The sequence below is a fragment of the Quercus robur genome, chromosome 11 (assembly GCF_932294415.1).
Source record: "Quercus robur chromosome 11, dhQueRobu3.1, whole genome shotgun sequence".
Taxonomy (NCBI): Eukaryota; Viridiplantae; Streptophyta; class Magnoliopsida; order Fagales; family Fagaceae; genus Quercus; species Quercus robur.
The window spans coordinates 10,841,494-10,866,015 of record NC_065544.1 but is presented as its reverse complement, the minus strand read 5'-3'; the positions used below and the strand labels follow the sequence as shown (position 1 = coordinate 10,866,015).

General features: G+C 35.6%; 1 protein-coding gene across 11 annotated transcripts in view; it reads left to right on the top strand.

Moving 5' to 3' along the window:
* Positions 1–15,582, top strand: part of LOC126705755 (galacturonokinase) — an 85,606-nt gene extending 70,024 nt beyond the window's left edge. Inside the window, exons 6-15 of one of the 11 annotated variants that reach the window (XM_050404946.1) lie at positions 3,855–3,920; positions 4,294–4,373; positions 7,235–7,334; positions 10,374–10,515; positions 11,247–11,274; positions 12,668–12,708; positions 12,819–12,847; positions 13,598–13,667; positions 13,787–13,876; positions 15,136–15,582. In XM_050404946.1, coding sequence (XP_050260903.1) covers positions 3,855–3,920; positions 4,294–4,373; positions 7,235–7,334; positions 10,374–10,515; positions 11,247–11,274; positions 12,668–12,708; positions 12,819–12,847; positions 13,598–13,667; positions 13,787–13,876; positions 15,136–15,377 — 888 coding nt within the window. In that variant the 3' untranslated portion in view covers positions 15,378–15,582. Of the gene's footprint in view, positions 1–3,854; positions 3,921–4,293; positions 4,374–7,234; positions 7,335–10,367; positions 10,516–11,246; positions 11,275–12,667; positions 12,709–12,818; positions 12,848–13,597; positions 13,668–13,786; positions 13,877–15,135 lie in introns of all 11 variants that reach the window. The other 10 variants (XM_050404939.1, XM_050404947.1, XM_050404943.1 and 7 more) reach the window with 10 other exon arrangements.
* Positions 15,583–24,522: the final 8,940 nt, after the last annotated feature.

Genomic DNA, 24,522 nt, shown 5'->3' with positions numbered 1-24,522 from the left:
CACACATTATAATCTAAAACAGTTAAAGCAAAATGTGCTAAAACATGAGCAACTATATTACGCTCTCTCTTAACATGAGAGTAGTGTAATTTACTAAAACATCTAGCCATAACAACTCTAATCCTTGATTTTTGCTCCCTACTAAATAGTGCACTATCAAAATTGACCTTTACCATGTCCAAGATAGGAGCTCTCCAACGAACTCGGATCAGTGTGGACCATGGTAGAGAAGGTTGCTGCACTGCCTAGAATTCCGTTAGGAGTTCTTTGGCCATGTTTGTTAGCTGATTAGGATTTCAACAAGGTTGGTTAGTTCTGACTCGATTCCGATGTGTCCAAATTTTCCAAACCATGACCGAGAGCAAAGTGATCTTCTCATCCATGAAAGCAACGCCCTGACCCTTAATATCTCAGATTACAACGCCTACACCCACAAAATTTTGTTCTAAGAAAATAGCATCATCAGAGTTCACCTTCAGGATCGGCCATGGAGGTGGTTTCCAAATGGCATGGTGTGGAGGCTAATTGGACTGGTCCGGCTCATTACCCTTCATTGCTGCTGTTGAGATTTTTTCCTTGTCTAGAATATCGGCCATGAGAGTTGGGTTGCGTGAGTATTGCAAAGTTGAAATTTTCGGGGCTGTGTGAGTAAATTTCATGATGGGTGACTCAGTTGGCTTGCACGTGCTCCTGGTATTATGATGAGCCTTCTGTTTTTAGGCTAAATCAAAATACTCATTAAGAGCATTAGTTGTATTTCCTTTCATAGACGAAAGCTCATTAAACTGGTTAAGGTTAGCATCAATTTCATTTATTTGAATATCAAATAAATTTGCCATTGGTAATTGAATAGGAAATAAATCCTTCTCCAAATCTGTTACACCCTCATTAGTACACGGTTTCCTTGAATTATGGGACTCAACTTGAGACAGCTGGCTTGGCAAAGAATTCTGATCCGAATGAATGACTGGAACCGTGTGTAACGCCTCTCTCAATTCACTAACTGCTGTAACAGTTATTGCTCGGTCTCCTTTAGATTCCCTGCTCGCCTGAACCTTCTCCGGTCCACCGTCCAACGCTTCTTTGCCCGTCACTTCCGAGGCCATTCTTACCGTGTGAAACGCTTTCCTTGTCCAAGGTTTCTTATTCTCATAGAATTCTGGTACATACCTAGTTCCCTTGTTGCTGATTTCCAACTTGCATCACGAAAGGCTTTCCATGTGAGTGGAAAATTCCTTTCGCAAAAACCAAGCACAATAGGTTCAGGCGTAAAAACCGTATCCAACTGTATGGCTGAATTCCTCCATATTAGTCGACATAGAAAATGTAGTAGACTCCTCACAAAAATAAAAAATATTCCCCATCCCCCCCCCTCAACAAATAAACCCCACAAGCTCCATGGATACACTTGATATCCATAGAAAGACAAAAACATAAACAAGACAAACCCAAAACAGAACTCTCCTTCGTGTAGAAGGGACAAAATGTATATTGCACTAATTGTATATTGCACAAAATGTCAATAAATGATACAAAAATGTTTTATATTGCGTTAATAAAAGTAGTATCATTAAGTGATAACTTTTTATATATATATATATATATATATATATAAAAGATAGAAATTTTACCCTAACCTAATATTTTTTTATTTGAGAAACACACACACACATATATAGGGGAAGGGGTACTCTAATCTAATCTAAATGTATATGTTTGTAAAACTTCCTCCTAGAGACTTAAATTCTAGCTCTTGCCCCACACACCGTACAAGTACTTATACTTGTAGAGTGACCATCACACTAAGGATGTATATTTGATGTTGAAACAAATAAATGGCATATAGATGTATGTATATCTATGCAGAAACAAAACAATCCGAACAATCATCCATTAAACAAAAACAAAAACAATTTTTCTAGGCCGTGCATTTGTATGTACTTTATATTGGGAAATTTGCTTACTTCTAACTTTTTATACAAGTGGGAAAGGTCCAACTTTAGGAGTCTACAGCTGAGCTAACAGTTAGGTCGTCAATGTATATTAACTTTTTTTTTTTTGAGGGAAAATGTATATTAACTAGGGATGACTTTTTCTTCTTACACTATTATCCATAAATATAAATATAATTCTCTGACAACAAATTATATTGTCTCTATCTTTGGTCATCTAGCTTCGATGGTCTCAAAGCCAAGAACTTCTTGGTTTAGGCCTAAGGACTTTGACATGTTCTTCACGTCCGTCTCTGCCACCACAGTTTCAAGCGTGTCAACAATCGAAATGGAGATTTTTTCCAACATCCAACTCATTATTATAACAATCTTAATGTTTTTTGGTGGAGAGGTATTCACTTCCTTTCTTGGACTCCAATTTACAAGGTCCATGTTCTCCAAAAATTGCCCAAGTAGTGACCAAAATAGTGTCACTCTTGCTAGATGACCAAAACTAGAGACAATATAATTTTTAACCAAAAATAAATGATGCTTCTGAGTGTATGAATGCATATAACTTTTTCACCATATCAAAGAAATAATTGTGCTTAATATTCTGCAATAAGGCTTTTTCCCTTACCAAATCAAATATGTTGGTTGCAACTTTTGCCAAGAGGTACAGGAATAATAACATTGCAACACCCGGGGATTTTTTGTTCTTGCTCTTCTTTATATATTTCACCTTATTTTTCAAAGTTTTCATCAATTCAGAATCTCATTAAATTTTTACTTATTTCATATGTTTCATGACTTTATCTTGATTTAGTTCAATTTTTAGATGTTATCTCAATGTTGAAATTCAATCAAGTTTCAATACTTTCACAATTCAAATACTAATTTGGAGATTTTAGTTTGAAACGATGGAATTGACTAGGACTAGAAATTTTCCATATTGGGGTTTGTAACATGGACTTATGGGTACTTATTAATACTGTCTTGGCCCTTGAAATGCTCTGAAGCATCAAAGTAATTGATGACCAGCCAAACTGTCACGATTGTTGTAGGTTGTGAACCACTAATTCAACTGTACGAAATCCTTTTGAGTTACTACTAAGGCCTTGTTGCTGATGTTGATAACTACTACTAATTGCTTTACTTTTTCTTCTATGTTGGATTTTGTTGAGCTGTTAAATTTTAGATTAGTTTTTTTTTTTTTTTTTTTTTTTTTTTCTCTCTCATGTATACCTTTGGTGTACTAAAGTGCCACACCCTTTTTGCACTCTTTTAATACACGTTTAATGCTTAGAAAAGAAGATGTCTTCCTTTAGTTTTATGGGTATTTTACAATCACAACGTGCTCCATATATGCACCTCTCTCTTTAATTCTACAAGAAACATTCTCTTCAATCCTTTAATCTTTACTTATAATTGAATCATGATACAAAAAATAGTCACTCTTTAATATCTATCAACCATCTACTTTAACCATCCCTTTATTTCTACTGCTAGTTTTACTAAGTTTGAATTCCATCTGTTGGGATTGTCTACCGTCTAGAAACAAGAAAAAAGTATGAGTTTTTATCCAACACTGTAGACCTGACAGAGAAGTAACTTTAGATGACACCAATTGTGTCCTGACACCAATATGCCAAAAAAAAAAAGAAAAAAAAACGAGAGACTTTGGACAAATCTATCCCACAGCTATCTTTTCAGGCATAACTAAAAGCTCTATGAATTTGACATCTGAGCCTCTAAGGAAACCACTTTCTGCACTTGAAGAAGCAAGGCAGGTGTGATTAAACTATTTGCTAATCAGGTTTCTTGGAAAATTCTTGAATGCAAGTAAATTTCTGTTTCGCCTATTGTAAGATTGTGCTGTTTTTCAGAATCCATCTATTAGATCATTTGTTGCAATTGTTGCAGGGTATCATAGGATACATATGTGGTTCTGAAGGTCTTGACAGTTCAGGACTTAGCTCTTCTGCTGCTGTGAGTTTCTTTCCTTTTCACATGCTTTTGTTATAGTGTGTTTACAGTCAAGAAATTTACTGAGTAGAATTGAAAAGGTTGACAATCAGTTATATAGTCTTTCATTTTCTGAGCTGAATTTAAAGTCGCTCTCTCCTATCTTCATAAAGGGTGGGGAAATTAGGACTTATGATTAAGTTAATCAAGTTTAATGCATTTTTGTTTATCATATTTATCCATTGCTAAATATCTAAGGCATTTAATTTTCTTTGCTGTGTTTGTGTCTAGTTTGCATAAGGTTTTCTATATAGCTATTTCAATGCCTTATTGCTTTTGAGTAGCACCTTTTATTTTTAATCTAATAAGTTAATCTGTATAATTACATGTTTGACAGGTTGGCATAGCTTACTTGTTGGCATTGGAAAGTGCAAATCACTTAACGGTATCTCTGACAGAAAATATTGAATATGATTGGTAAGTTTGTCAGAAATTTTCAACTATTTTTTAGGTAGACATATGATCATTATTAAATCAATCAAGATCACGAACATGAACTCCCATGAGTGCAATTCACTGGGTATGTATTTAAACTTAGCTTTCACGAAAAAGAGACAGGGTGGTGGAGGAGACAGAGCTATTGCAAATAATTTGGTTATACTTATATGAAATAGAAATTGGTTTGTCCAAATAATTGTGTTCAAGCTTGGTTAGTCTATGGCTTTGTTAAGGATATTTAAGCCACGTTGTCTAATTAGCCATGACAGCAAGTTGCTTTTTCCTTTACTGTTCAATTGAGTGTTACTTTAATTATTGTTTTTATAGTCACTACAATTTCCAGCCATTATTGAGACCATATCCCAGCAAGAAGAGAAATACTGACTTCAACCATTATTTTGGGGCTTTAGACATTCCAAGATACCTACAGATATTTTGGGTCTTCCTTTGGGTGCTCACTTCAAAGGTAGGTCAATATGGAATCCAATTTTAGAAAAGATAGAAAGAAACTTGCAGGATAGAAGCGTTTATATTTATTCAAGGGAGGTAGAGTCACTTTAATTAAGAATACTTTATCAAGCTTGCATACCTATTTCTTTCTTTGTTTCCTATCCCAACAGTTATGGCTAGCCGTATTGAAAAACGGCAGCAAAAATTTTTATGGGGTGGTATGGGTGAAGAGACTAAACGCCATCTAGTTAAATGGGCAGATGTTTGTTCTCCTCTTTTGGTAGGTGGTTTGGGTATTAGAAGATTGAGGATTTTTAATGACTCCTTGTTAGGGAAATGGTTGTGGCGATATGGTCATGAGAAGAATACATTATGGAGATGAGTATAGAAGTGAAGTATGGTAGTGAATGGGGGGGATGGTGCTCTGATCCAGTTTATGATCCTTATGGAGTTGGTATGTGGAGAACTATTAGACAGGGATGGTTATCCATGTCAAGCCATATTCTATATGAAGTTGGGGATGGAACACGTGAAATTTTGGAAAGACCAATGGAGTGGGGAGATCTCTCTTGCTGTTTGCTATCCTGAGTTATTTTGGGTTTGTAGTAATAAGGAGGCAAGTATAGCGGATTTAATGCAATTCACCAATGGGGTTCTTCACTGGGATCTACACATTGTATGGGCCATTCAAGACTGGAAATTGGAATCCTTGATGACATTCATGGATACCATTTATGGTTTGGGAATTAGGGGGATTGGGGAAAATAAAATGTGCTAGAAACCTGATAAGAAAAAGGGCTTTAAGGTTGCTACCTATTATCGTCTTTTGGATGCTGCTGCTATCGCCAATGAGCAGTCCTTTCCTTGGAAAATCATATGGAGATCAAAAGCCCCTCCAAGAGTAGCCTTTTTTGTATGGACTGTAGCTTTACGTAAAGTTTTGACAATTGACAACTTAAGGAAGAGGAAGATAAGAATTATAGATTGGTGTAGTATGTGCAATGCAATGGTGAATTTGATGATCACGTATTGCTTCAGACCTGTGGTCCATGATTTTGGTTTGTTTGGAGTTTCATGGGTGATGCCAAAATCTGTTGTTGAGCTTTTAGCTTGTTGGAAAGGTCATTTTTGTCATCATCTAAATGCTCATATTTGGATGGTTATCCCTCATTGTTTGATGTGGTGCATCTGGAGGGAAAGGAATAGTAGGATTTTTGAAGACACCGAAAGTTCTATGCATGATCTTAAGTTGTTCTTTATTAGAACTATTTTGGATTGGTTGTCAGCCAATAGGAATCTCTCTTTATTTTCTATTATTGATTTGATAGATTTATGCAATTTTTGTAACTGATTGTCTACCTCAGTATATTTCATGTATACTTGGGTGGCTCAATTTTTCTAATTTCTATAATCTTATTACTTATCAAAAAAAAAAAAAAAAAAAAGAATTAAAATGCACAAAATAGGATTAACGTATAGGGAGCGTAGAAAAAATTGCCAATAGGTTTATGTGGAATTAACATTGTCCCATGCATTTACTCAACCTTTCAAACACAAAATCATTTTCAAATAAATGCCATTTGGAGTCTATTAAACCTAAATTCAATCTGCATTCAAGTCCTAGGTTCAAGATAGTGTCACCATAGCATGGTTAGAGAAACAATATCGTCTTTGGAAGTCTAAGGTTAAGGAACTCAAGAATAAATGTCTGTGATAGCTAATTAGGTTTTTAAATTTTATTTTAGGGAAAAGTTAATGGATGCATAAGGGCATTGGTTTAGGAACTGTTTTCAGAAACCTTTTATGGGAAAAGAAAAAGAAATTGAAATTGATTTTTTTGATAAATGAGAGAGAAAAAATTCCAGTCTCACTTCTTGCACTTACACAATATCGTGAGTACTCTCTAAATGTTGTGAAGTTCTGATATATGCAGTCAAAAGTGTAGTTACAGGCATAGAATTAAATAAGAGTGTCACTGGTTCCAACATTTGAGGATCACCGGTTTTAATTCTTTCAGTTTAATTTTTTATAATTTTTTTCTTTAATTTTTACTTGGTAGTTCATTAAAACCAGTGATCCTAACATACCTGCAAACTACAATTGTCAGAAATATATAAGGTACATGGTATGTTAATCTTGCTAATTACAAATGCTTAGCTTCTCTTGGAAACCTAGGGATGAAAAGGCTGCATTTATTTTTTCTTAGTGTTTAAATATATATATATATATATATATATATAGAGAGAGAGAGAGAGAGAGAGAGAGAGAGAGAGAGAGTATTTCATGGTTTTTTGGTGCCAACATTAAAATAATATACATTGTGACAGATACTTAAACCATTTGTTTAATCATACTAGACCTTTCTAAATTTCATTTTTGTGCATATGTAGGTATATTGAAAATGAATATTTGGGTCTGAGAAATTGCATCTTGGATCAATCAGCAATCTTGCTTTCAAGCCAGGGTTGTCTAACATTCATGAACTGCAAGGTAATTTATGAATTCTATTACTCATATAAATGTTTGTTTTTATATATTAGATACAACAGATGGTTTAAGTATAGTGCAGAGTTAGATTCTATTTCAGTTATGATCTTTTCCCAGTTTGTCTTACATGCTACTAATTGTGTATCGTGAAGACTTTTAGGTGCATATTGCTTTCTGTGTTTGTTCTGTTATTTAATTCAATTTCTTTTGGGAATGTCATTCATTCATTCTTCTTTTTCTTTGTTTATGCTGCCGTTTTTTTGGGGGGGGGGAGGGGGGGGGGGGGGGGTGGGTGGTGGCGCTAGGATAATGTCATGCCTTTATTTTTGTTGTGCAGAGTTGTATCTTGAGATCCAGTATCATAACCATGTATTGACTCAGTGAAGTCTATGTTATTGTTATCTCATAAACCTAATGGCTACTTTGTTTATGAGGCTTGCATTGTTACTGAATCATTTAGAATGTTCATGAGGCGGAAATGTTTTACGTATTAAACCAAAATGCTTGTATGAACATTAAGGTGGAGATTATTCATGAAGAAAATTCATGATACATGGATTCAAATGATAGAAAAATGATAGTCTGGCAAATATTGTAAGAGGATTATTTATCAAATTTCTAAAATCTAATAGCTGTTGACAAACTAAAATATAAGTGTATATTTCTGGATCTTCTGATTGGCCCATCATTTTTGAACCTGATATTTTTCTCTTTGGAGTTCATTGGATATTAGGAAACATGTAAAATTTTACACGTAAAATGAAGCTATGTACAAAGTTCACAAGGTATATGGAAACAAAAAATCTTGAAATTGCAATTCTGAATCTGACAAGTACAAAAGTAACTTTGCAGATTGTTTCTTTTAGTGGAACATAGTATATTCTTATTGCTTCATCATAAGTGAATAAAAAAGTGCAGCTGGCTAGTGCTAATGACATTCTAGTGCTTTCTCGAGATACAGGAAGGAACAGAATAGTGGATTGAGGAATGAAATCTCGAAGACCTCTCTGTCTCTCTTTTTCTTCACCCCCCCCCCCCCGCCCCTCTTTTTTTTTCTCCTCTGCAGTGGAGGACGTGCATGCATGTGGGGTGGGGGGATGCTATTACAGCTTCTAGCCTAAATGCTTAAACAGTTAAACTATAAGGTAGAGGGGACCTAGTAGAGCATAGACCTGTAATTACGTGCATAAGGGGAACACTTAGTTTAACACCCCCTCCCCCACAAAATCCAATAACCTGTAACTAAAAGCTTAAGCTATTAGGGGGAGAGGCCCAGTGACTTGAGACAAATGCTCCGACACCAAAATAATGTAGGAAAGCAGGCAAGGGATGTTTCTAAGGTTAATCAATAGTAAAGTATAGGTAAAATATTGTGCCTCTTCATATTTTAAAGCATTGGAAAATAAAGTAGAAAGTTGTAAGGGACAGGAAATAAGATTAAAGGTTGCAGGATTTTAATGGCAGAAAATAGTAGAGAGGTTTGTCTTATTAGGCTAGAAAAATATTTGGGAAATTCAGGTTTCAAATAGAGTAAGGAAAGGCATTTGTGTTTACATGGAAAAGAACCCCAGTTTTTGGCTGCTGGTCTGGCTGCTGTGAACAGTACCCATGAACTGTAAAATTGAATTCATGGGTAGTTTCGAAGCTATTTGTTGTATGAGGGTTAAAGGCTTTAATGAGTACGATTTTAGGGAGCTGATAGGTAATTTTTTTTTTGTGTGTGTGTGCGCGTCACATTTATTTATTCTTCAAGGATTCACTGATCTATGTTTTCATTTTTGTGTTACTGTCCCTTAACTCTTCACGGATTAATTAAAAATTATATGTACATCAAAGAAAACATTTGCTTAATAGTATAATTTATATAAAATTTGAATGGCTAAACTATAATTTTCGTCCCTAAAAATATCATCAAGCTTTACCTATCAAAAAAAAAAATATCACCAAGTTTGAAGTTGATCCCTCGAAGATAGTTCATGACAAGTTGGTCCTTTATGGCTTTATTTATCTTTTCAGTCCCAATGGATCCATTCAATGGCCGGTGCTATATTTTTTAACAGAAATTGTTGGTGTAAACCTATTTAATCATGTGGCACCATGACATGGCAATTGAGTAACAAAGATGTTATTACCAAAATACCCAAACCATTTGCCATTGTTTTCCCCCATTCCCCCAATTTTTCAGTCCTAAATCAAGCCCTAAGATTCCTGAAATCCAAAACCCTAAGATTAAAAAAACTGCCCCAATCCAGTTTGTTAGGATTGCTGCTTCTATGCTTTTACATTTTGCTAGAAACTAACTAGGGCATTGCCCACTGTTGTATAACAACTTGTATCCTCACGTGGGTAAGGATGTTGAAGAACATACCCATGAATATCGTTCCCCCATGTTATCTGTATAATAATTAATGAGCCTCAAAACAAAAGTACATTGAGCAATGTATAACACATACGGTAAGCCACTTGGTGCTTGTACTATGTATAGGACACTATTATTATATTAAAACTAGTAATAATGGGAGATGATTAAAATAATTTAAGTAGATAATGAATGTTCTCTTAAACTTCTAGAAACTTTTAGTAATATAATTTAATTGGGATAGTATTACACTTTTGAAACTTTGGTAATATAATCTACCTAGAGTAATCTCTCTTAATATAATTAATGAGAATAGAATTTCATTTAGAATAAACTATCTTATAATTAATGAGCTATATGGAAAAAATACATTGTACGACTTGTAACATTACGCTGAGCCACTTGGCACAAGCACAACATGTAGGACAGAATGTTTATTGTTATTGTATATGATATGCCTTCTATCTTTTGTGCATCTTCAAATTATGGGATCTCTTCCATGCTGGTATAATGTGTTTCTTTGCAATGCAATATGGGTTTTGTCTATAACTATTTCTTTAAATTTTGAACTTCAAATATATTGGATCCTGCTTCAATTTTGAAAGTTAATAGATATTCTCTTATTCTCATATTCATTAGAATTATTCCATCTTCTGAATCTCACTTGGCATTTGTTGACCAAGGAACATAAGCTTGTACACCCACCCAAGCTGCCAAAAACCCACAAAACTGAGTCGCAGAAAGCATACAAAATATTATTGGCATTTTCAGGCTTGAAGCAGGCTTTGACTACCAACCCTGGATATAATCGCGGAGTTGCAGAGTGTCAAGAGCTATGTAGCACGGGTGCGTTTCGGGATTCGGGTGCGGGTGCGGGTGCGGGTGCGGGACTCGGCAATTTTTGAAAAAGGTGGGTGCGGGTGCGGCGGGACTCGGCGATTAAAAAATTATTAAAAATATTTTTATTTATATTTTTAATATATTGCTAAGCATACTTTTTTACATTATACAAATATATACCAAATTTAAGAGTAATAGACAATAGTAGATAATAACTAAAACATGATGTTCATAAATTAAACACAACCCACAAGATTGAAACTAAAACATTCATGATGTTCGGAAATTAGAATACAACTTGCAAATTTGAAACTAAAACAAAATAAAAGATCATCAACAAGACAATCAAATACTAGCATCATCATCAACATCAACATTAAACGGTGCGTTCTGGGTTTTTTTTTTTTTTTTTTTTTTTTTTTTTTTTTTTAATTTCGGCCGTTTCGGCCGTTTCGGCCTGAATCGGCCGTTTCGGCCGATATCGGCCGATATCTGCCGATATCCGCCGATACGGCCCGAGTCGGCCCGATTCGGCCCGAATCGGCCCGAGTCGGAGCCGCATCGGCGCGAGTCGGCTTCGATCTCGAGTCTGCCACGTGGTAGGACTCGGTCGGACGCGGCCGGACGCGCGGGCAACGGCGTCCCTCGCGCGTCGCCGCGTCCGGCCGCGTCCGACGCGGGTGCGGCACCTCCGGTGCCGCGTCCGTGCTTCATAGGTCAAGAGGCTGCAAGAATTATTCTCAAGTAAGATCCACTTTCTTCCTTTTTCAGAACCTACTTTCTGATATCTTTAGGATTATTTATATGATTTAGATCTGCTTCATATGCATGTATTTCTTACAGTTACAGCACCTTCATGAATTATCAAGCTCAAAACAACTTGGTGTGAGAAACTGGATTTCATGACAGCCACACCTGATTGGTTTAATTTGAATGAACTTTGTTACCAGAGTGATTTCAGAAAATTGTACTTGAGTTTAAAATTAATTAACCCTAATACACATGTATTATTTTTAGTTTATAAATAAATTAAAATGTTACCAAAATACCCTCACTACTATTACAATATTACTCATAAGTCATAACTATATGTGAAGAGGATTTTAGAGGAAACTTTTATAAAATGGGGCAGGCAATGGTAATGAGTGGTTTAGGAAGTAGAATTAACTGTAATCTCAGCAGCTGAAATGTAGAAATAACACAAAGGTAAAGCAAAAAGAGCATGATAAATGCTGTTAAGTGCTTGGAACACAAAGGAGATAAGGTTTCCCATGTTATACAATTGTTACTCTTCCCCAAGTTAATTCTCATGCTTGAAACTGCTTCAAATTAAACAAAACAAAACACTATGTGGACTGAGCAACTGTTCTGCATAAGCTTTGCTGAAAATTATGTATCATCTCAAATAATAAAGGAGACGTCAAAGTTTTAGTTCCCTCAAAACCACTAGCTAAGAAGCCAGAAAGCATGTGTTCCTCTTCCACGTAAACAGTTACCTTACATTCTTACTAAAAACCTTCATTACCAAAATAAATGATAATAATAATAACAAATAAATGAAGGACAAATAGGATCCTCCCACCAAATAACTAGATCTATTGAAGAAACCTATCAGGCTTCCACAGTTCCTTTTCGGACCCCATGCTCTAATACCATGATTAATTACCACGTGTACCAAAAAACTATAGGGAAGGGTAAATTTAATCATTTAACCATTATCCTAGCAAACATGACCACAAGCCTTCTTGAGGCCTTACCTGCAAATTAACCTTGGGGTACCAACTTTGAGTAGGAACAGATTTCCTCAGGGTTTGGTGAGGGAACTCCAGCCAAAACCTTATATAATTAGAAAATAAGACATCCCAAGTCCAACCTGAACCAGTTTTGGGTTTAATATTATTTCTGAAACCAGCAAAACTCAAATCAGATTTAAATGTGCCTTCCAAAACTACTTATCAAAAAAATGTGCCTTCCAAAACCTGCCTCAATGCTAACTATATAACACCCCCAAAATTATTTCATTATGTGTGAGATGTTTTAACTGATTATGCTATGTCATTTATATTGAAATTAAATACATAAAGAAAATCATGTTTACTGTAAAATCATATTTAATATTATTTTCTTCTTTCCATAGTGCTTCTGGAAACAACAAAATGGAGCCTATCCTATCAAATGGCAAGTATTTCACTTTGTTGAACTGACAAGCTTCTCAAGTTTGAATTTCAAATTTCTTGACCTGTTGTAGAATGATTTTGATTTTTTTCCTTTTTTCTGAATGTAAACAGTTCAACCAGAAGATTATGAAGCTCACAAGGTAAACAAAAATGACAGAAGTTTTTGCATTAATTAATTCATTGCAGCTTTGGGTTTTATATGTATATAAAATGTGTGTGCATATATAGCTATTGATAAAATTAATTTAGCATTTTGACAGACATATAATGCATATGTAGATAATAAGCATTTAATGTGGACATTAGACCTAAAACAAGTTATTAAGGCTCTTTTAAAGTATGCTCAACGTCCACATATATTACCCTTGTCCAACTGTTGAATGCAGAAAGGTTCTCTTTTGTTGAAAATGTGTGTTTGAGGTCAAATATTTCTAATTTCTGACAGTTGCAAGATGGCCTAAAGTCATATTTAAGGGTGTGCAGTTGTAAGTGCACAAATATTGCTGATTTTAACAATGTAATTATGGAAGTGCATTTGTAAGGGCAATTCTTCATTCTAATTACAGTCTTTGCTAGGTGATGAGAAAAGGCAAAGGGTTAGTCTAATATGTTACTCCTGATTGGTCCAGTATGAGACAATCCCCAGCATTTTGAAATATCAATTTGTGAACTTTTAAAACCAATATATCATTAATTTAATTTTTACATGAACTTTGCAAATTGACCTCGTTTAGTATTATTTTGGTTTGGTTATCTTTGGTGATGTCTTCCTAATGTTCTCTCATTGACCCTTATTTTATCATCATGTCTGGCTTACGTTACTTTAGCATGGTTTTGTTACAATTAGTTTGTCATTTGTTTCTAATCTCTCCTGCTCTCATACCCTGCAGAGCCAATTAGAACCCTATCTAGCTAAAAGAGCAGAGCATTATTTTTCAGAGAATAAGCGGGTTATCAAAGGTTTAACCCCATTAACGTCATTCAATAATTTTTTAAGCAAATGTATTCTTATGTTCTGTTATAATTTTGAATTTTTGTGTGTTACAAATAATAATTGGTTGAAAGTATGATCATTTCAGGAGCTGAAGCTTGGGCTTCAGGCAAGTTGGAAGATTTTGGAAAGCTTGTTTCAGCATCGGGTTTAAGTTCTATCAGTAAATATGAATCTGGTATAAACTTATCTCCCGTGTTCATAGCTGCTAGCTTTTGTTCATCATTCTGCCCGTGTTGTGAAAAAACTAAAGAAAAGCACATTTTTTAATGATAAAAGTTTGTTTTAAGTTTTTTTTTTTTTTTTTTAAAGTGAAAATAATCAGAATTAGATTTAATTTTCTTTATAAAAGCATTTCTTTTAGAAGTAGTGTCAGTCTTGCTGTTAATGGCTAGATCTGTTTCCCACTTCTGAAAGCAGAACCAACTGTACCGCTTCTCTCCTGGAATGGGCGATAACCAGTTTGTGAGTTCAGGGGCCATATGGTTACTAACCTTTAGCAATTAGGTTTTACTTACTCCAATTAATTCTATGTGAAGTAACTGAAATCTTCTTTTATATATCAATATATTATTATGAAGTTATGTTTATTTGCAGTATTTCCATGTTTTTTATATGGTCATTTCCATTCCTGAGGTTCCACTTGCACACCAAGTTAGTAGACATGAATAGAAGGTTGAATGGTCCCATTTACAGTTTTGGATCTTGAACTGATTTAAGAGTATTGGTTTTCTCATTCTTTGCTTTTAGCATGAACGTTGAGTAGGGTGGCTCTGGGCATAAAATTTTGGTGCAATTTTTTTTTAATTTATTATTTATTTTAAATTCTCTTCTGAAATGAAGTATAGGATCAACTTTAAATTTTCCACTTCTGATGCTAACCAAATTACAGCATGAGAACCCTCCTAAATTCCTGTTAAAATTCTCCTGTATATGTAGACAATTGACATTAGAAATAAATGATGCTTCTGAGTGTATGAATGTATATACTATATAACTTTTTCACCATATCAAAGAAATAAATTGTGCTTGTATTATATTCTGCAATAAGGCTTTTTCCCTTACCAACTCAAATATGTTGGTCGCAACTTTTGCCAAGAGGTACAGGAATAGTAACACTGGGGAATTTTTTTGTTCTTGCTTTTCTTTATATATTTCACCTTATTTTTCAAAGTTTTCATGACTTTATCTTGATTTAGTTCAATTTTTAGATGTTATCTCAATGTTGAAATTCAATCAAGTTTCAATACTTTCACAATTCAATTACTAATTTGGAGATTTTAGTTTGAAACGATGGAATTGACTAGGACTAGAAATTTTCCATATTGAGGTTTGTAGCTTGGCCGTGTGGGTACTTATTAATACTGTTTTGGCCCTTGAAATGCTCTGAAGCATCAAAGTAATTGGTGACCAACCAAACTGTCATGATTGTTGTAGGTTGTGAACCACTAATTCAACTGTACGAAATCCTTTTGAGGGCTCCTGGCGTGTTTGGGACACGGTTTAGTGGGGCTGGATTTAGAGGCTGCTGTCTTGCATTTGTAGATGCTGATCGTGCCGATGAAGCTGCTTCATTTATCAGGGAGGAATATCGCAAGGTTCAACCAAAGTTGGCTAGCCAAATAAACGACAAAGAGGTAATGATATGTGAAGCAGGAGATTGTGCACGTGTGATCTGAAATACATTCATTAACCACTAGTTCATCTATTCTTTTTTTAAGTTTGAATAAGTGCATTGATGCCATTTGTTGTAATTTTTTTTAGCTGGGAATGCCATATGTTGTATTTTTTTAGCTGGGAATGCCATTTGTTGTATTGAATAATTGAATATCCAATTTTTTCATATATAAAATAAAACAAGAAGACATCTTGTGTTGTTGGAAATAGCATGGTGTTTGGATTGAGGAATCCATTATACTTATTGCCATCCAACATTTTGGGAATCACACATGAGAATCTGAATACCTGGAAATGTAATGATTGGTTTGATAAGATTATTTGAAAATATGTTATTCTTGTCCTTCACTTATAACTTAAAACATTTTAATTTCTCTTGGAAGGACCATGATATTGTCTCAAAAAGCTTATTTAAAATAGGATACAAAGATAACCAGGACCTAATCCGTTAGTGGCTAGACCTAGCCATGGCCGCAATCGAGTGGACAGAGATGTTTTGAGGCATGGCGGTTCACAATTGAGTGCAACTTCTTTGAGATCATGCAACTATGCTTGTGGAAATTACGTAGACATCAAGAGTACTGGTGAGAAGGAAAAAGCATTTTCAGTCTGGGGAATTTTGGACAAAAATGGCGGGGTGTGAAAGACGTATTTGGCGATGCATGGACAACGGAAGTTGAGGGTAATAGGATGTTAAAGACTGCGAAGAAATCAAATCATGGAATCAGAATACAGTACGGAATCTACAAAAACAAATTGCCAAGAGCCCAAGACGAAAAGCATAATGGAAAGATTAGATTTTGATAGAAGGTTGTTATCATTGGTAATGGAATCTGTATCTTCAGCATCTGACTCAGTTTTGCTAAATGGAGAACCCAAAGGCTACTTACACCCAACTCGTGTGGCCTAAGGTAAGGACTGAGAAGGCCCAATTTGCCCATACTTATTATTGTGGGTAGTGTTTATTACATAATGTCATGTTATACACTGAGTGTACACACGTTTTTTTTTTTTTTTTTTTTTTTTTTTTTTTTTTTTTGAAACACGTCTTCGGTTTTAAAAAAACTTGTGTGTACGGTGTTTGCAATAACTAGTATACACTAATAATTACTCTATTCTTATTATGTGCACATGGACTAACAGCTTTATTGAGACAAGCAAAGAACTAAGGAAGAATGCATGGCATATCCATTAGCAAAGGTGGCCCACATATCTCATACCTCTTTTTGACAATGAATGGTGATGGTTACACACTATGTATATGGGGTACAATTGAAATTGTGTCGTGCTTTCAACACTATTTCAACTGGAGGTTGTAAGAATGTGTATAACTCAATATGTCCAATAATAATTAGCGTTTTGCAATTTGGCTTGGCAATCCAACATTACAACTCATATTACATATGAGGATGCTTTAGGACAAAAAATTAATGGGAAATGTCTAGTGCACCTCACTTAATGCACACATAGTACATAAACTTTCCTAAAACAAAGGAAATCATGATTTCAAGTAGTTCGAAATCATGACTTTTCCTTTGTTTTTGGGGTGTGTACTATGTATGCAAGTTTGTGTAATAGACACTCCAAAATTAATTGAGAAACAATATCACTATTCTTCAGCAAGGACATAATAGTTTTAGTACAATTGGAGATTAAGGCACACTTGGTGTTAGGACTCTGATTAGGGTGCATTCCTATATGGTGCAGTTTTGGCTAGGTAGTGCAATGAAGGGTGCTTGTGCGGTGTAGGGAAGTGTGTTGTTGTTGTGGGTAGGGCAGTGGAAGGCTTGTACATATAGAGAAGCAAGGGAGGCTTGTACATAGTTAGTTACAAGTAGTTGGTTAATTGTTGATGCATTAAGAGTTGTACTTAGTTAGTTAGTTAGTTAAGACTGAGATGTGTTGTACCTTGTTAGTTAGGAAGTAGGATATAAGTTTCAATTCAGATTGTAATATGGATTCCGTTGATGAATAATACAATTGAATAGCAATTCTTGAAATGCTACTGGAGGTTGATTCCCTCTTAGAATCCATGGAGGCCTAGTTCCCTTGAAGAACTACAAGATTGAGAGTAATAGAATTTAATTCAATTAAGTCTTATCAATTTGGTATCAGAGCTGGTTCAATCATGGTGCAAGAAACTAGATACTCCCTTTGAGTGAGACCGTTTCATTGGTTCAACAGAGATTGGATGATCATAGCCTTTGCCACGGAGATGATTTCACGAAGGTTGGAAGCAATAGACAACAACTTCAAAGGCTTGCAAGCTGTGTTTGAAGAGAGACTTCCAGCAGTGTAGCAATGAGATGGTCCACAAGAAGGTCCTGCTCCTCAACCAAAAAACCATCCTGAAGCAGAGGTGCTGCCATGACATCCTCATCCAAGACTTGAGGTAGGTGCTCTAATTCCTAAGTGTATTAGGTTGGAGTTCCCTAGGTTTAGTGGAGGTGATCCTTTTGCTTGGATTATTAGAACTGTCCAATTCTTTAGATATTATGAAATTCCTGAGGAAGAGAGGATTTTGAATGCTTCTTATCATCTTGATGATGAGGCATTGATTTGGTTTCAAGATTGTGAAAGATCATTGGATTCTTAGGAAACATTTGTTAGGGCCATTCAAGTCAGGTTTAGACCTTCATCATATGATGAACCTATGGAAACCTTGACTAAGTTGAAGCAAACTACCACTGTGGTTGCTTATAAGAGTCAATTTGAGATGTTAAGTAATAGAATCAGAAACTTACCTTAATCTCATAAGTTTAGTTGCTTCCTAAGTGGGTTGAGGGATGAAATAAGGTTGGTTGTGAGGATGCAAAATCCAAGAACATTGAGTGTTGCTTTTGGGTTAGCCAAGATTCAGGAGGAGTATTTGTTCACTTGCAAGAAGGTCTATAGGCCATTTAATGAGTCTAGCAAGATTAATTGGCAAGAATCACTAATGACCATGCATGACAGTAAAGTTGAATCTTCAACCAAAGTGCCTATACAAAAGATTACATAAACTCAGATGGAAGAGAGAAGGAAGAAAGGCCTTTGTTATTATTGTGATGAGAAATGGCAGCCTAAACACAAGTTCAAGGAATCAAGGGTCTCAAACTATTCATGATTGATGAAGTACAAGAAGTTAATCAAGTGGAAGCTATGGAAGTGGATGTTACTACAGATTTTCAGTTGGATCAACCTGATATTACCTTGTATGCATTGTTGGGTAGTCCTTCTCTAGGAAATATGAGGGTATTGGGTCAGATTAGAAGGCATTGGGTGGTGATTCTTTTTGGTTACTAGTTGCTCTCACAATTTCCTTGATGTTGTGTTGGTCAAGACTTTGCAGTTAGTTGTGGAAACTACTAAAATCTTAGAGGTTAAAGTGGCTAATGGTGACCTGATTAGAACCAAGGGAAAATGTAGGGACCTACTATGCAAAATGCAAGGCAATGAGTTCCATTTACATGTGTTAATTCTAGGGGGATGTGATGTGGTGTTAGGAACTCAATAGCTTTGTACACTTGGCCTTATCAGTTGGGATTTCAAGCAAGTGGTGATAAGCTTCATGTACCAGGACAAACAAATATGGTTGTAGGGTATTAAGCCCATTGGTTCCTTGATTCAAGCTGCAAATGAATTCCTTAAACAGCCAATCACTAAAGGATTGTTATTGCAGATTATATCCACTGAAGTTGTTGACAGGTCCAAGGCTTCAAAAGTTCCCTCAGAAGTGTTGTCCTTGCTTGTAAAGCATGTTGTTGTCTTTGAGGAACTAAAGGGTTTACCTCCGTGTAGAGGGCATGAAATCTAGATTATCCTCAATCTAGGTACCCAACCAACCTTTCAAAGACCCTACAAGTATCCAAACTATTAGAGAACTGAAATTGAAAACATTGTTAGGGATTTACTTAAGTCTGGTTCAATTAAGAATAGCCAAAGTCCTTTTGTTTAACCTGTGCTATTAGTTAGGAAGACAGATGGTAGTTAGAGGATGTGTATGGATTATAGGATTCTTAACAATGACATTGTTAATGATAAGTTTCCTATTCCTGTGGTGGATGAGCTCTTTGATGAATTGAGTGTTGCTTGGGTGTTCTCCAAGTTGGATTTGAGGCTTGGTTATCACCAAATTAGAATGAAGGAGGAAGATGTTGAGAAAACAACGTTTAGAACTCATGAGGGCCATTATGAGTTCTTGGTAATGCCCTTGGGTTAACTAATGCCCCTTCTACATTTCAGTCTCTCATGAATGATGTATTCAAGCCTTTCCCTTAGGAAGTTTGTACTTGTATTTTTTGATGATATTCTTGTATATAGTAAAGATATGTCCACTCATATTTTGTATCTCAAATCAGTCTTACAAGTTCTGTTTGATCACAAATTGTTTGCCAAGAGAAGCAAATGCACCTTTGCTTGCTATAAGGTAGAGTATTTGGGGCACATCATATCTGGCCATGGTGTGAGGACTGATCCTAAAAAGACTCAAGCTATGCTGGATTGGCCTATTCCCAAAATAGTGAAAGCCTTGAAGGGATTCTTAGGTTTAACAAGTTACTACAGGAAGTTCATAAGAGGATATGTTCCCATTGCTACCCTATTGACTGGTTTTCTCAAGAAGGATGCCTTTGAGTGGACTGATCAAGTTGACCAAGCATTTCAGAACCTTAAGTAGGCTGTTTCTCATCCACCTATCCTTGCCTTACCTAATTTTTCCAGTCCTTTGTGGTAGAGTGTGATGCCCTTGGGTTTGAGATTGGAGTTGTATTGATGCAGTAGGGGAGGCCTATTGCTTTCCACAGTCAAGCCTTGAAAGGTAAGAGTGTTCATTTATCCACTTATGAGAAGGAACTATTGGCCCTTGTTACTGTTATGAGCAAGTGGAGACCTTATTTGTTTGGGAAGCCCTTTGTGATCAAGATTGATCATCAGAGTTTAAAGTACTTGTTAGAGCAGAGAATTAGCACTCCTATGCAACAAAGGTGGATAACTAAGCTTCTTGGATACTCTTTTATTATTGATTATAAGAAAGGAAAGGAAAATGTGGTAGCTGATGCTGTGCTCAATAGGGTGGAGTTAGTTGATTTTGATGCATCTTCAGTTTCTAAGAGGGTTCATTGTGATCATTCTGACTTTAGTTTGTTTTGCTTGGACATTTGTTGTGGCTTATTCCTCATTTCTTTTCCCTATCCAACTTGGCTTGAGGAATTGAAATCAAGTTATTCAACTAATGTTGATGTGCAAGCCATCCTACAAAGACTCCATATAATCCTAATGCTGCTAGCAAGTTCAGTCTGTAGAATGGACTCTTGTTATACAAAGGTAGGATTTACTTGGGCTCTAATTGTGGTCTAAAATCTAAGGTGATGAGTTTGGTGCATGACAGTCCATTAGGTGGACATTCTGGTTACTTGAAGACTTTTCACAAGGCTAAAAGGGATTGGTTTTGGAAGGGAACAAAGAAGGATATGAAGAATCATATTAAAGGTTGTGAGCTGTGTCAAAGGATCAAACATGAAACTAGTAAACTAGGTGGTTTGTTGCAACCCTTGGAGATTCCTTATACTCCTTGGTTTGCCATAAGCATGGATTTTGTGGAAGGCTTACCTAAGTATTTGAAGCATGATGTGGTGATGGTGGTAGTGGATAGACTCACTAAGTATATTCATTTCATTCCACTGTCCCACCCTTACACTGCAGTCAAGGTGGCTACCTTGTTCTTGAATCACATTTTCAAGCTACATGGGCTGCCCACTTCTATAGTGAGCGATAGGGACCTTGTGTTCACTTCCAGATTTTGGGAGGAGCTGTTTAGATTGCAAGGAGTGGACTTAGCTATGTCTTCAGCCTATTTTCTTCATTCCCTTCCAAAACCAATCCCTTTTAGCCTAGTGAAAAGTAACCAGAATGTGCACCTAATGGATTGTCATGCACCAAACTCATCACTTTAGGTTTTAGACCACAATTAGAGCCCAAGTAAATCCTACCTTTGTATAACAAGAGTCCATTCTACAAGCTAAACTTGCTAGCAACAATGGGATTAGCATGGAGTGTTTGTAGGATGGCTTGCACCTCAGCATTAGTTGAATAAATTGTTTTGAATAGCAATTCTTGAAATACTATTGGAGGTTGATTCCCTCAAAGAATCCATGGAGGCCTATTTCCCTCGAAGAACTTCAAGATTAAGAGTAACAGAATTTAATTCAATTTAGTCCTATCACTTGGGAATACCCGAAATACAACATTATAAGAAATACTTGGGATTGCCTACACTAGTGGGGAGATCAAAATAAAAAGTGTTTGAAAATTTGAAAGATAGTATTAGTGTGTGAAGGAAAATGCGAGGTTGGAAAGAACAGTAGCTCTCACAAGTAGGCTACGAAATTTTGATTAAGGTATAGTACAAGCTAGATTTATCTACATAATGACTTGTGTCAAAATTCCAGTGTCAAAATTCCTGTGTCGTTGTGTAAGGAACTATCAAGCATGGCTAGCAAGTTTTGGTGGTTAGGGAGGGAAAATACTTTGGAGTTTGGACTTAAAGACCAATGTAGCATGGGTTTTAGAGCCCTCAAACAATCATACTCCCTTGCCAAACAAAAGTGGTGGTTGATTCACAATACAGAATCCTTGTTGTATCGGGTGTTGAAGTCCAGATACTTCCCCAAGTGTTCATTCATAAATGCAAAACATGAGTTGTGCACTATCATATTCAGGCTGCATCATGGACTAAAAAGGTTATGATAAATAGCAGGTGTAACTTGTGAGTTGTGCCTATAGGCTATATATTGATGAAATAGATATTCATGCTCATGCCCTTTGCTCCTGTTAAGCATGCAAAGGAGGTGTGTAAGATTTGTAAGAATTAATTTGCTACCGCATGGTGAATATGGGAAAAAAAACAAGATCAGAACAAATAGTGTGAAACACAATAAATCAACCCTCTCAATAGTAGCATAGACACTATTAGAGGAGTTTCAATAGGCATAGACATATATGGTTTTATCCCCACTAGAAGTTCCCCTAGATTACCTGATACACAGTTCTCCCTAGGGCTAAATCCAAAGAACCTTGCCTTAGTGAGGTTTCAAGTTATAAAAAAAAAAAATTAAAAAAAAAAAAAAAGCACGAGAGAAGGTGGGTGAGGATGATAAACGCATTAACCCCCTGCATGAAGAGGCCACAATGCAAATGTGATGATTATACACAAGAGAAATAATACAATGTAAATTAATAACTTCCTGTAAGTATAATGAGTTTAGGCCCATTGGGCTTGTAGTCTAACACAACAAAAAAGAGAAGTATAACCAAGTTCTCTTCTTCATTTTCTTCTTCTTCTTCTTCCATTTTTTTTTGCCAAGTTCTTTTTAGGGTAAAACCATGACTAAGCTTTCACAATCTCTTATCTCTCATGAAATTCACCAAAGCTATTTAAGGAAAGTTTGTCCTAAATCTAACAAATTCTAGAATATGTATTGGGGAATAGCCTACATGATATATATATATATATATATATATTTAATTTTTATAACTATGAAGGTAGTATGTTGTGATTGGTGCTAATAAAAATAGAGTTAATAGTAGATCCATAGAAAATGATATTACTTATTCTATTACAATTTACCATATCAAAAATTATGAAAAATTTAGTATCCCGAATCTTACTCGTATCACCTTAGACTTGGAAAAATTGGACCCAGACCTAATAATCCGCCTGAATTTGAACAAAAAAAAATAGGGTATGGCTCATCAAGCCTTTATTATAAATTTTTAGACTTAATTTTTTATTGACTTATTGTGGATAAAACCACTTAATGACATTACTCATCAACTTGATAAGCAATTCTCAAAAATAAATGTTTTCACTGTTGAATATATAACTAACAATGCATAGTTCTTTTGTAAGTTTATTGTAGATTTTATTCTTATTATTTATCTTTTTCTTTAACTATCATGTTGTGTTCTAATCTTAAAGTTGTATATATTAAATGAATTTGGATTAATTTTTTCTTTTAACTTCTTTACTTATTTGTTTATGTACAATTTTTTAAAAGACAATTTTTTAAAGCAAAAACTATAATTTTGCCAAATTTAACAAATATATAAATAATATTACAACGAAAATTCAATTCCAAAGCACACTTAGTTTATACATGAAAGCTCAAATTAGTGTGAAACACTAATACTTGTTTAGATCGCCAAATTTAAAATTACAGCCTAATTGCTTTTACTCTAACTTATCTAAGTGCGGAGTAAGAGTAAATGAAGCGTAGTAAACCGGAACTATTCTAGTGCATAAACATGAACAATAAACAATAAATGTAAAACACAAAGAGTAAGAGAAGAGAGATGTAAATACAAGATAATACCAAGATGTGTTATCGAAGAGGAAACTGAAAAACTCAGCGAAAAACCTCTCCACGACCCTCCAAGTTAAAATCGATCCACTAGTGTATAAGTTGGAGTACATGAATAATAAAAAACCCTTAAAGCCTAGTCTACCCAATGTATTTGAGCCCTCTAAGCTTCTGCTACCACCAGACTTTTCGGAGTTTTGACTTCACTAGCTTTCCAGATCCCATAATACCGACTAATTGCATCCGCCAAGCCTCACCGACTTCTTTTGGCAAATCCCTAAACCTTCCCAATCTCCAAAACACTCACCATACTCTGAATAGGTGTGGATTGTGTTTGGGTACAAATCCCCTCTCAAAGTATGACAATGGGAGAGGGAAGGAGAAGAGACTACAATGATTTCTTACTAAAGGATGAGTTGCTCTCTCTAGGGGTGTCTAGGCAAACCGGCTACTCGCCCAACCCGTTCGACCTACCGTCACCCGATTCGACGACTTTGGCGGTCGGTCACGGTTTTCGACTTTGCTAACCCGACACCCAGTGGGTCAGTTATCGGTTTTTTAGTTCAAAACCAGTGAAACCCGACACGAACCGAAGTTTAAGCAATATCTGGCCATTTTTTCCAGATTCAGACCATTTTTCTAGATTTCGGCCACTTTTTTCCAAATTCGAACCCCTTTTTTCTAGATTTCGGCCCCTTTTTCACTTAAATTTGTCGATTTTTGGCACAATAAACACTGGATCTAGCCGAACCAGTGATTTTTCATCACGATTTGGCAGAAATATCATCGGATTTGATGGGATCTCACC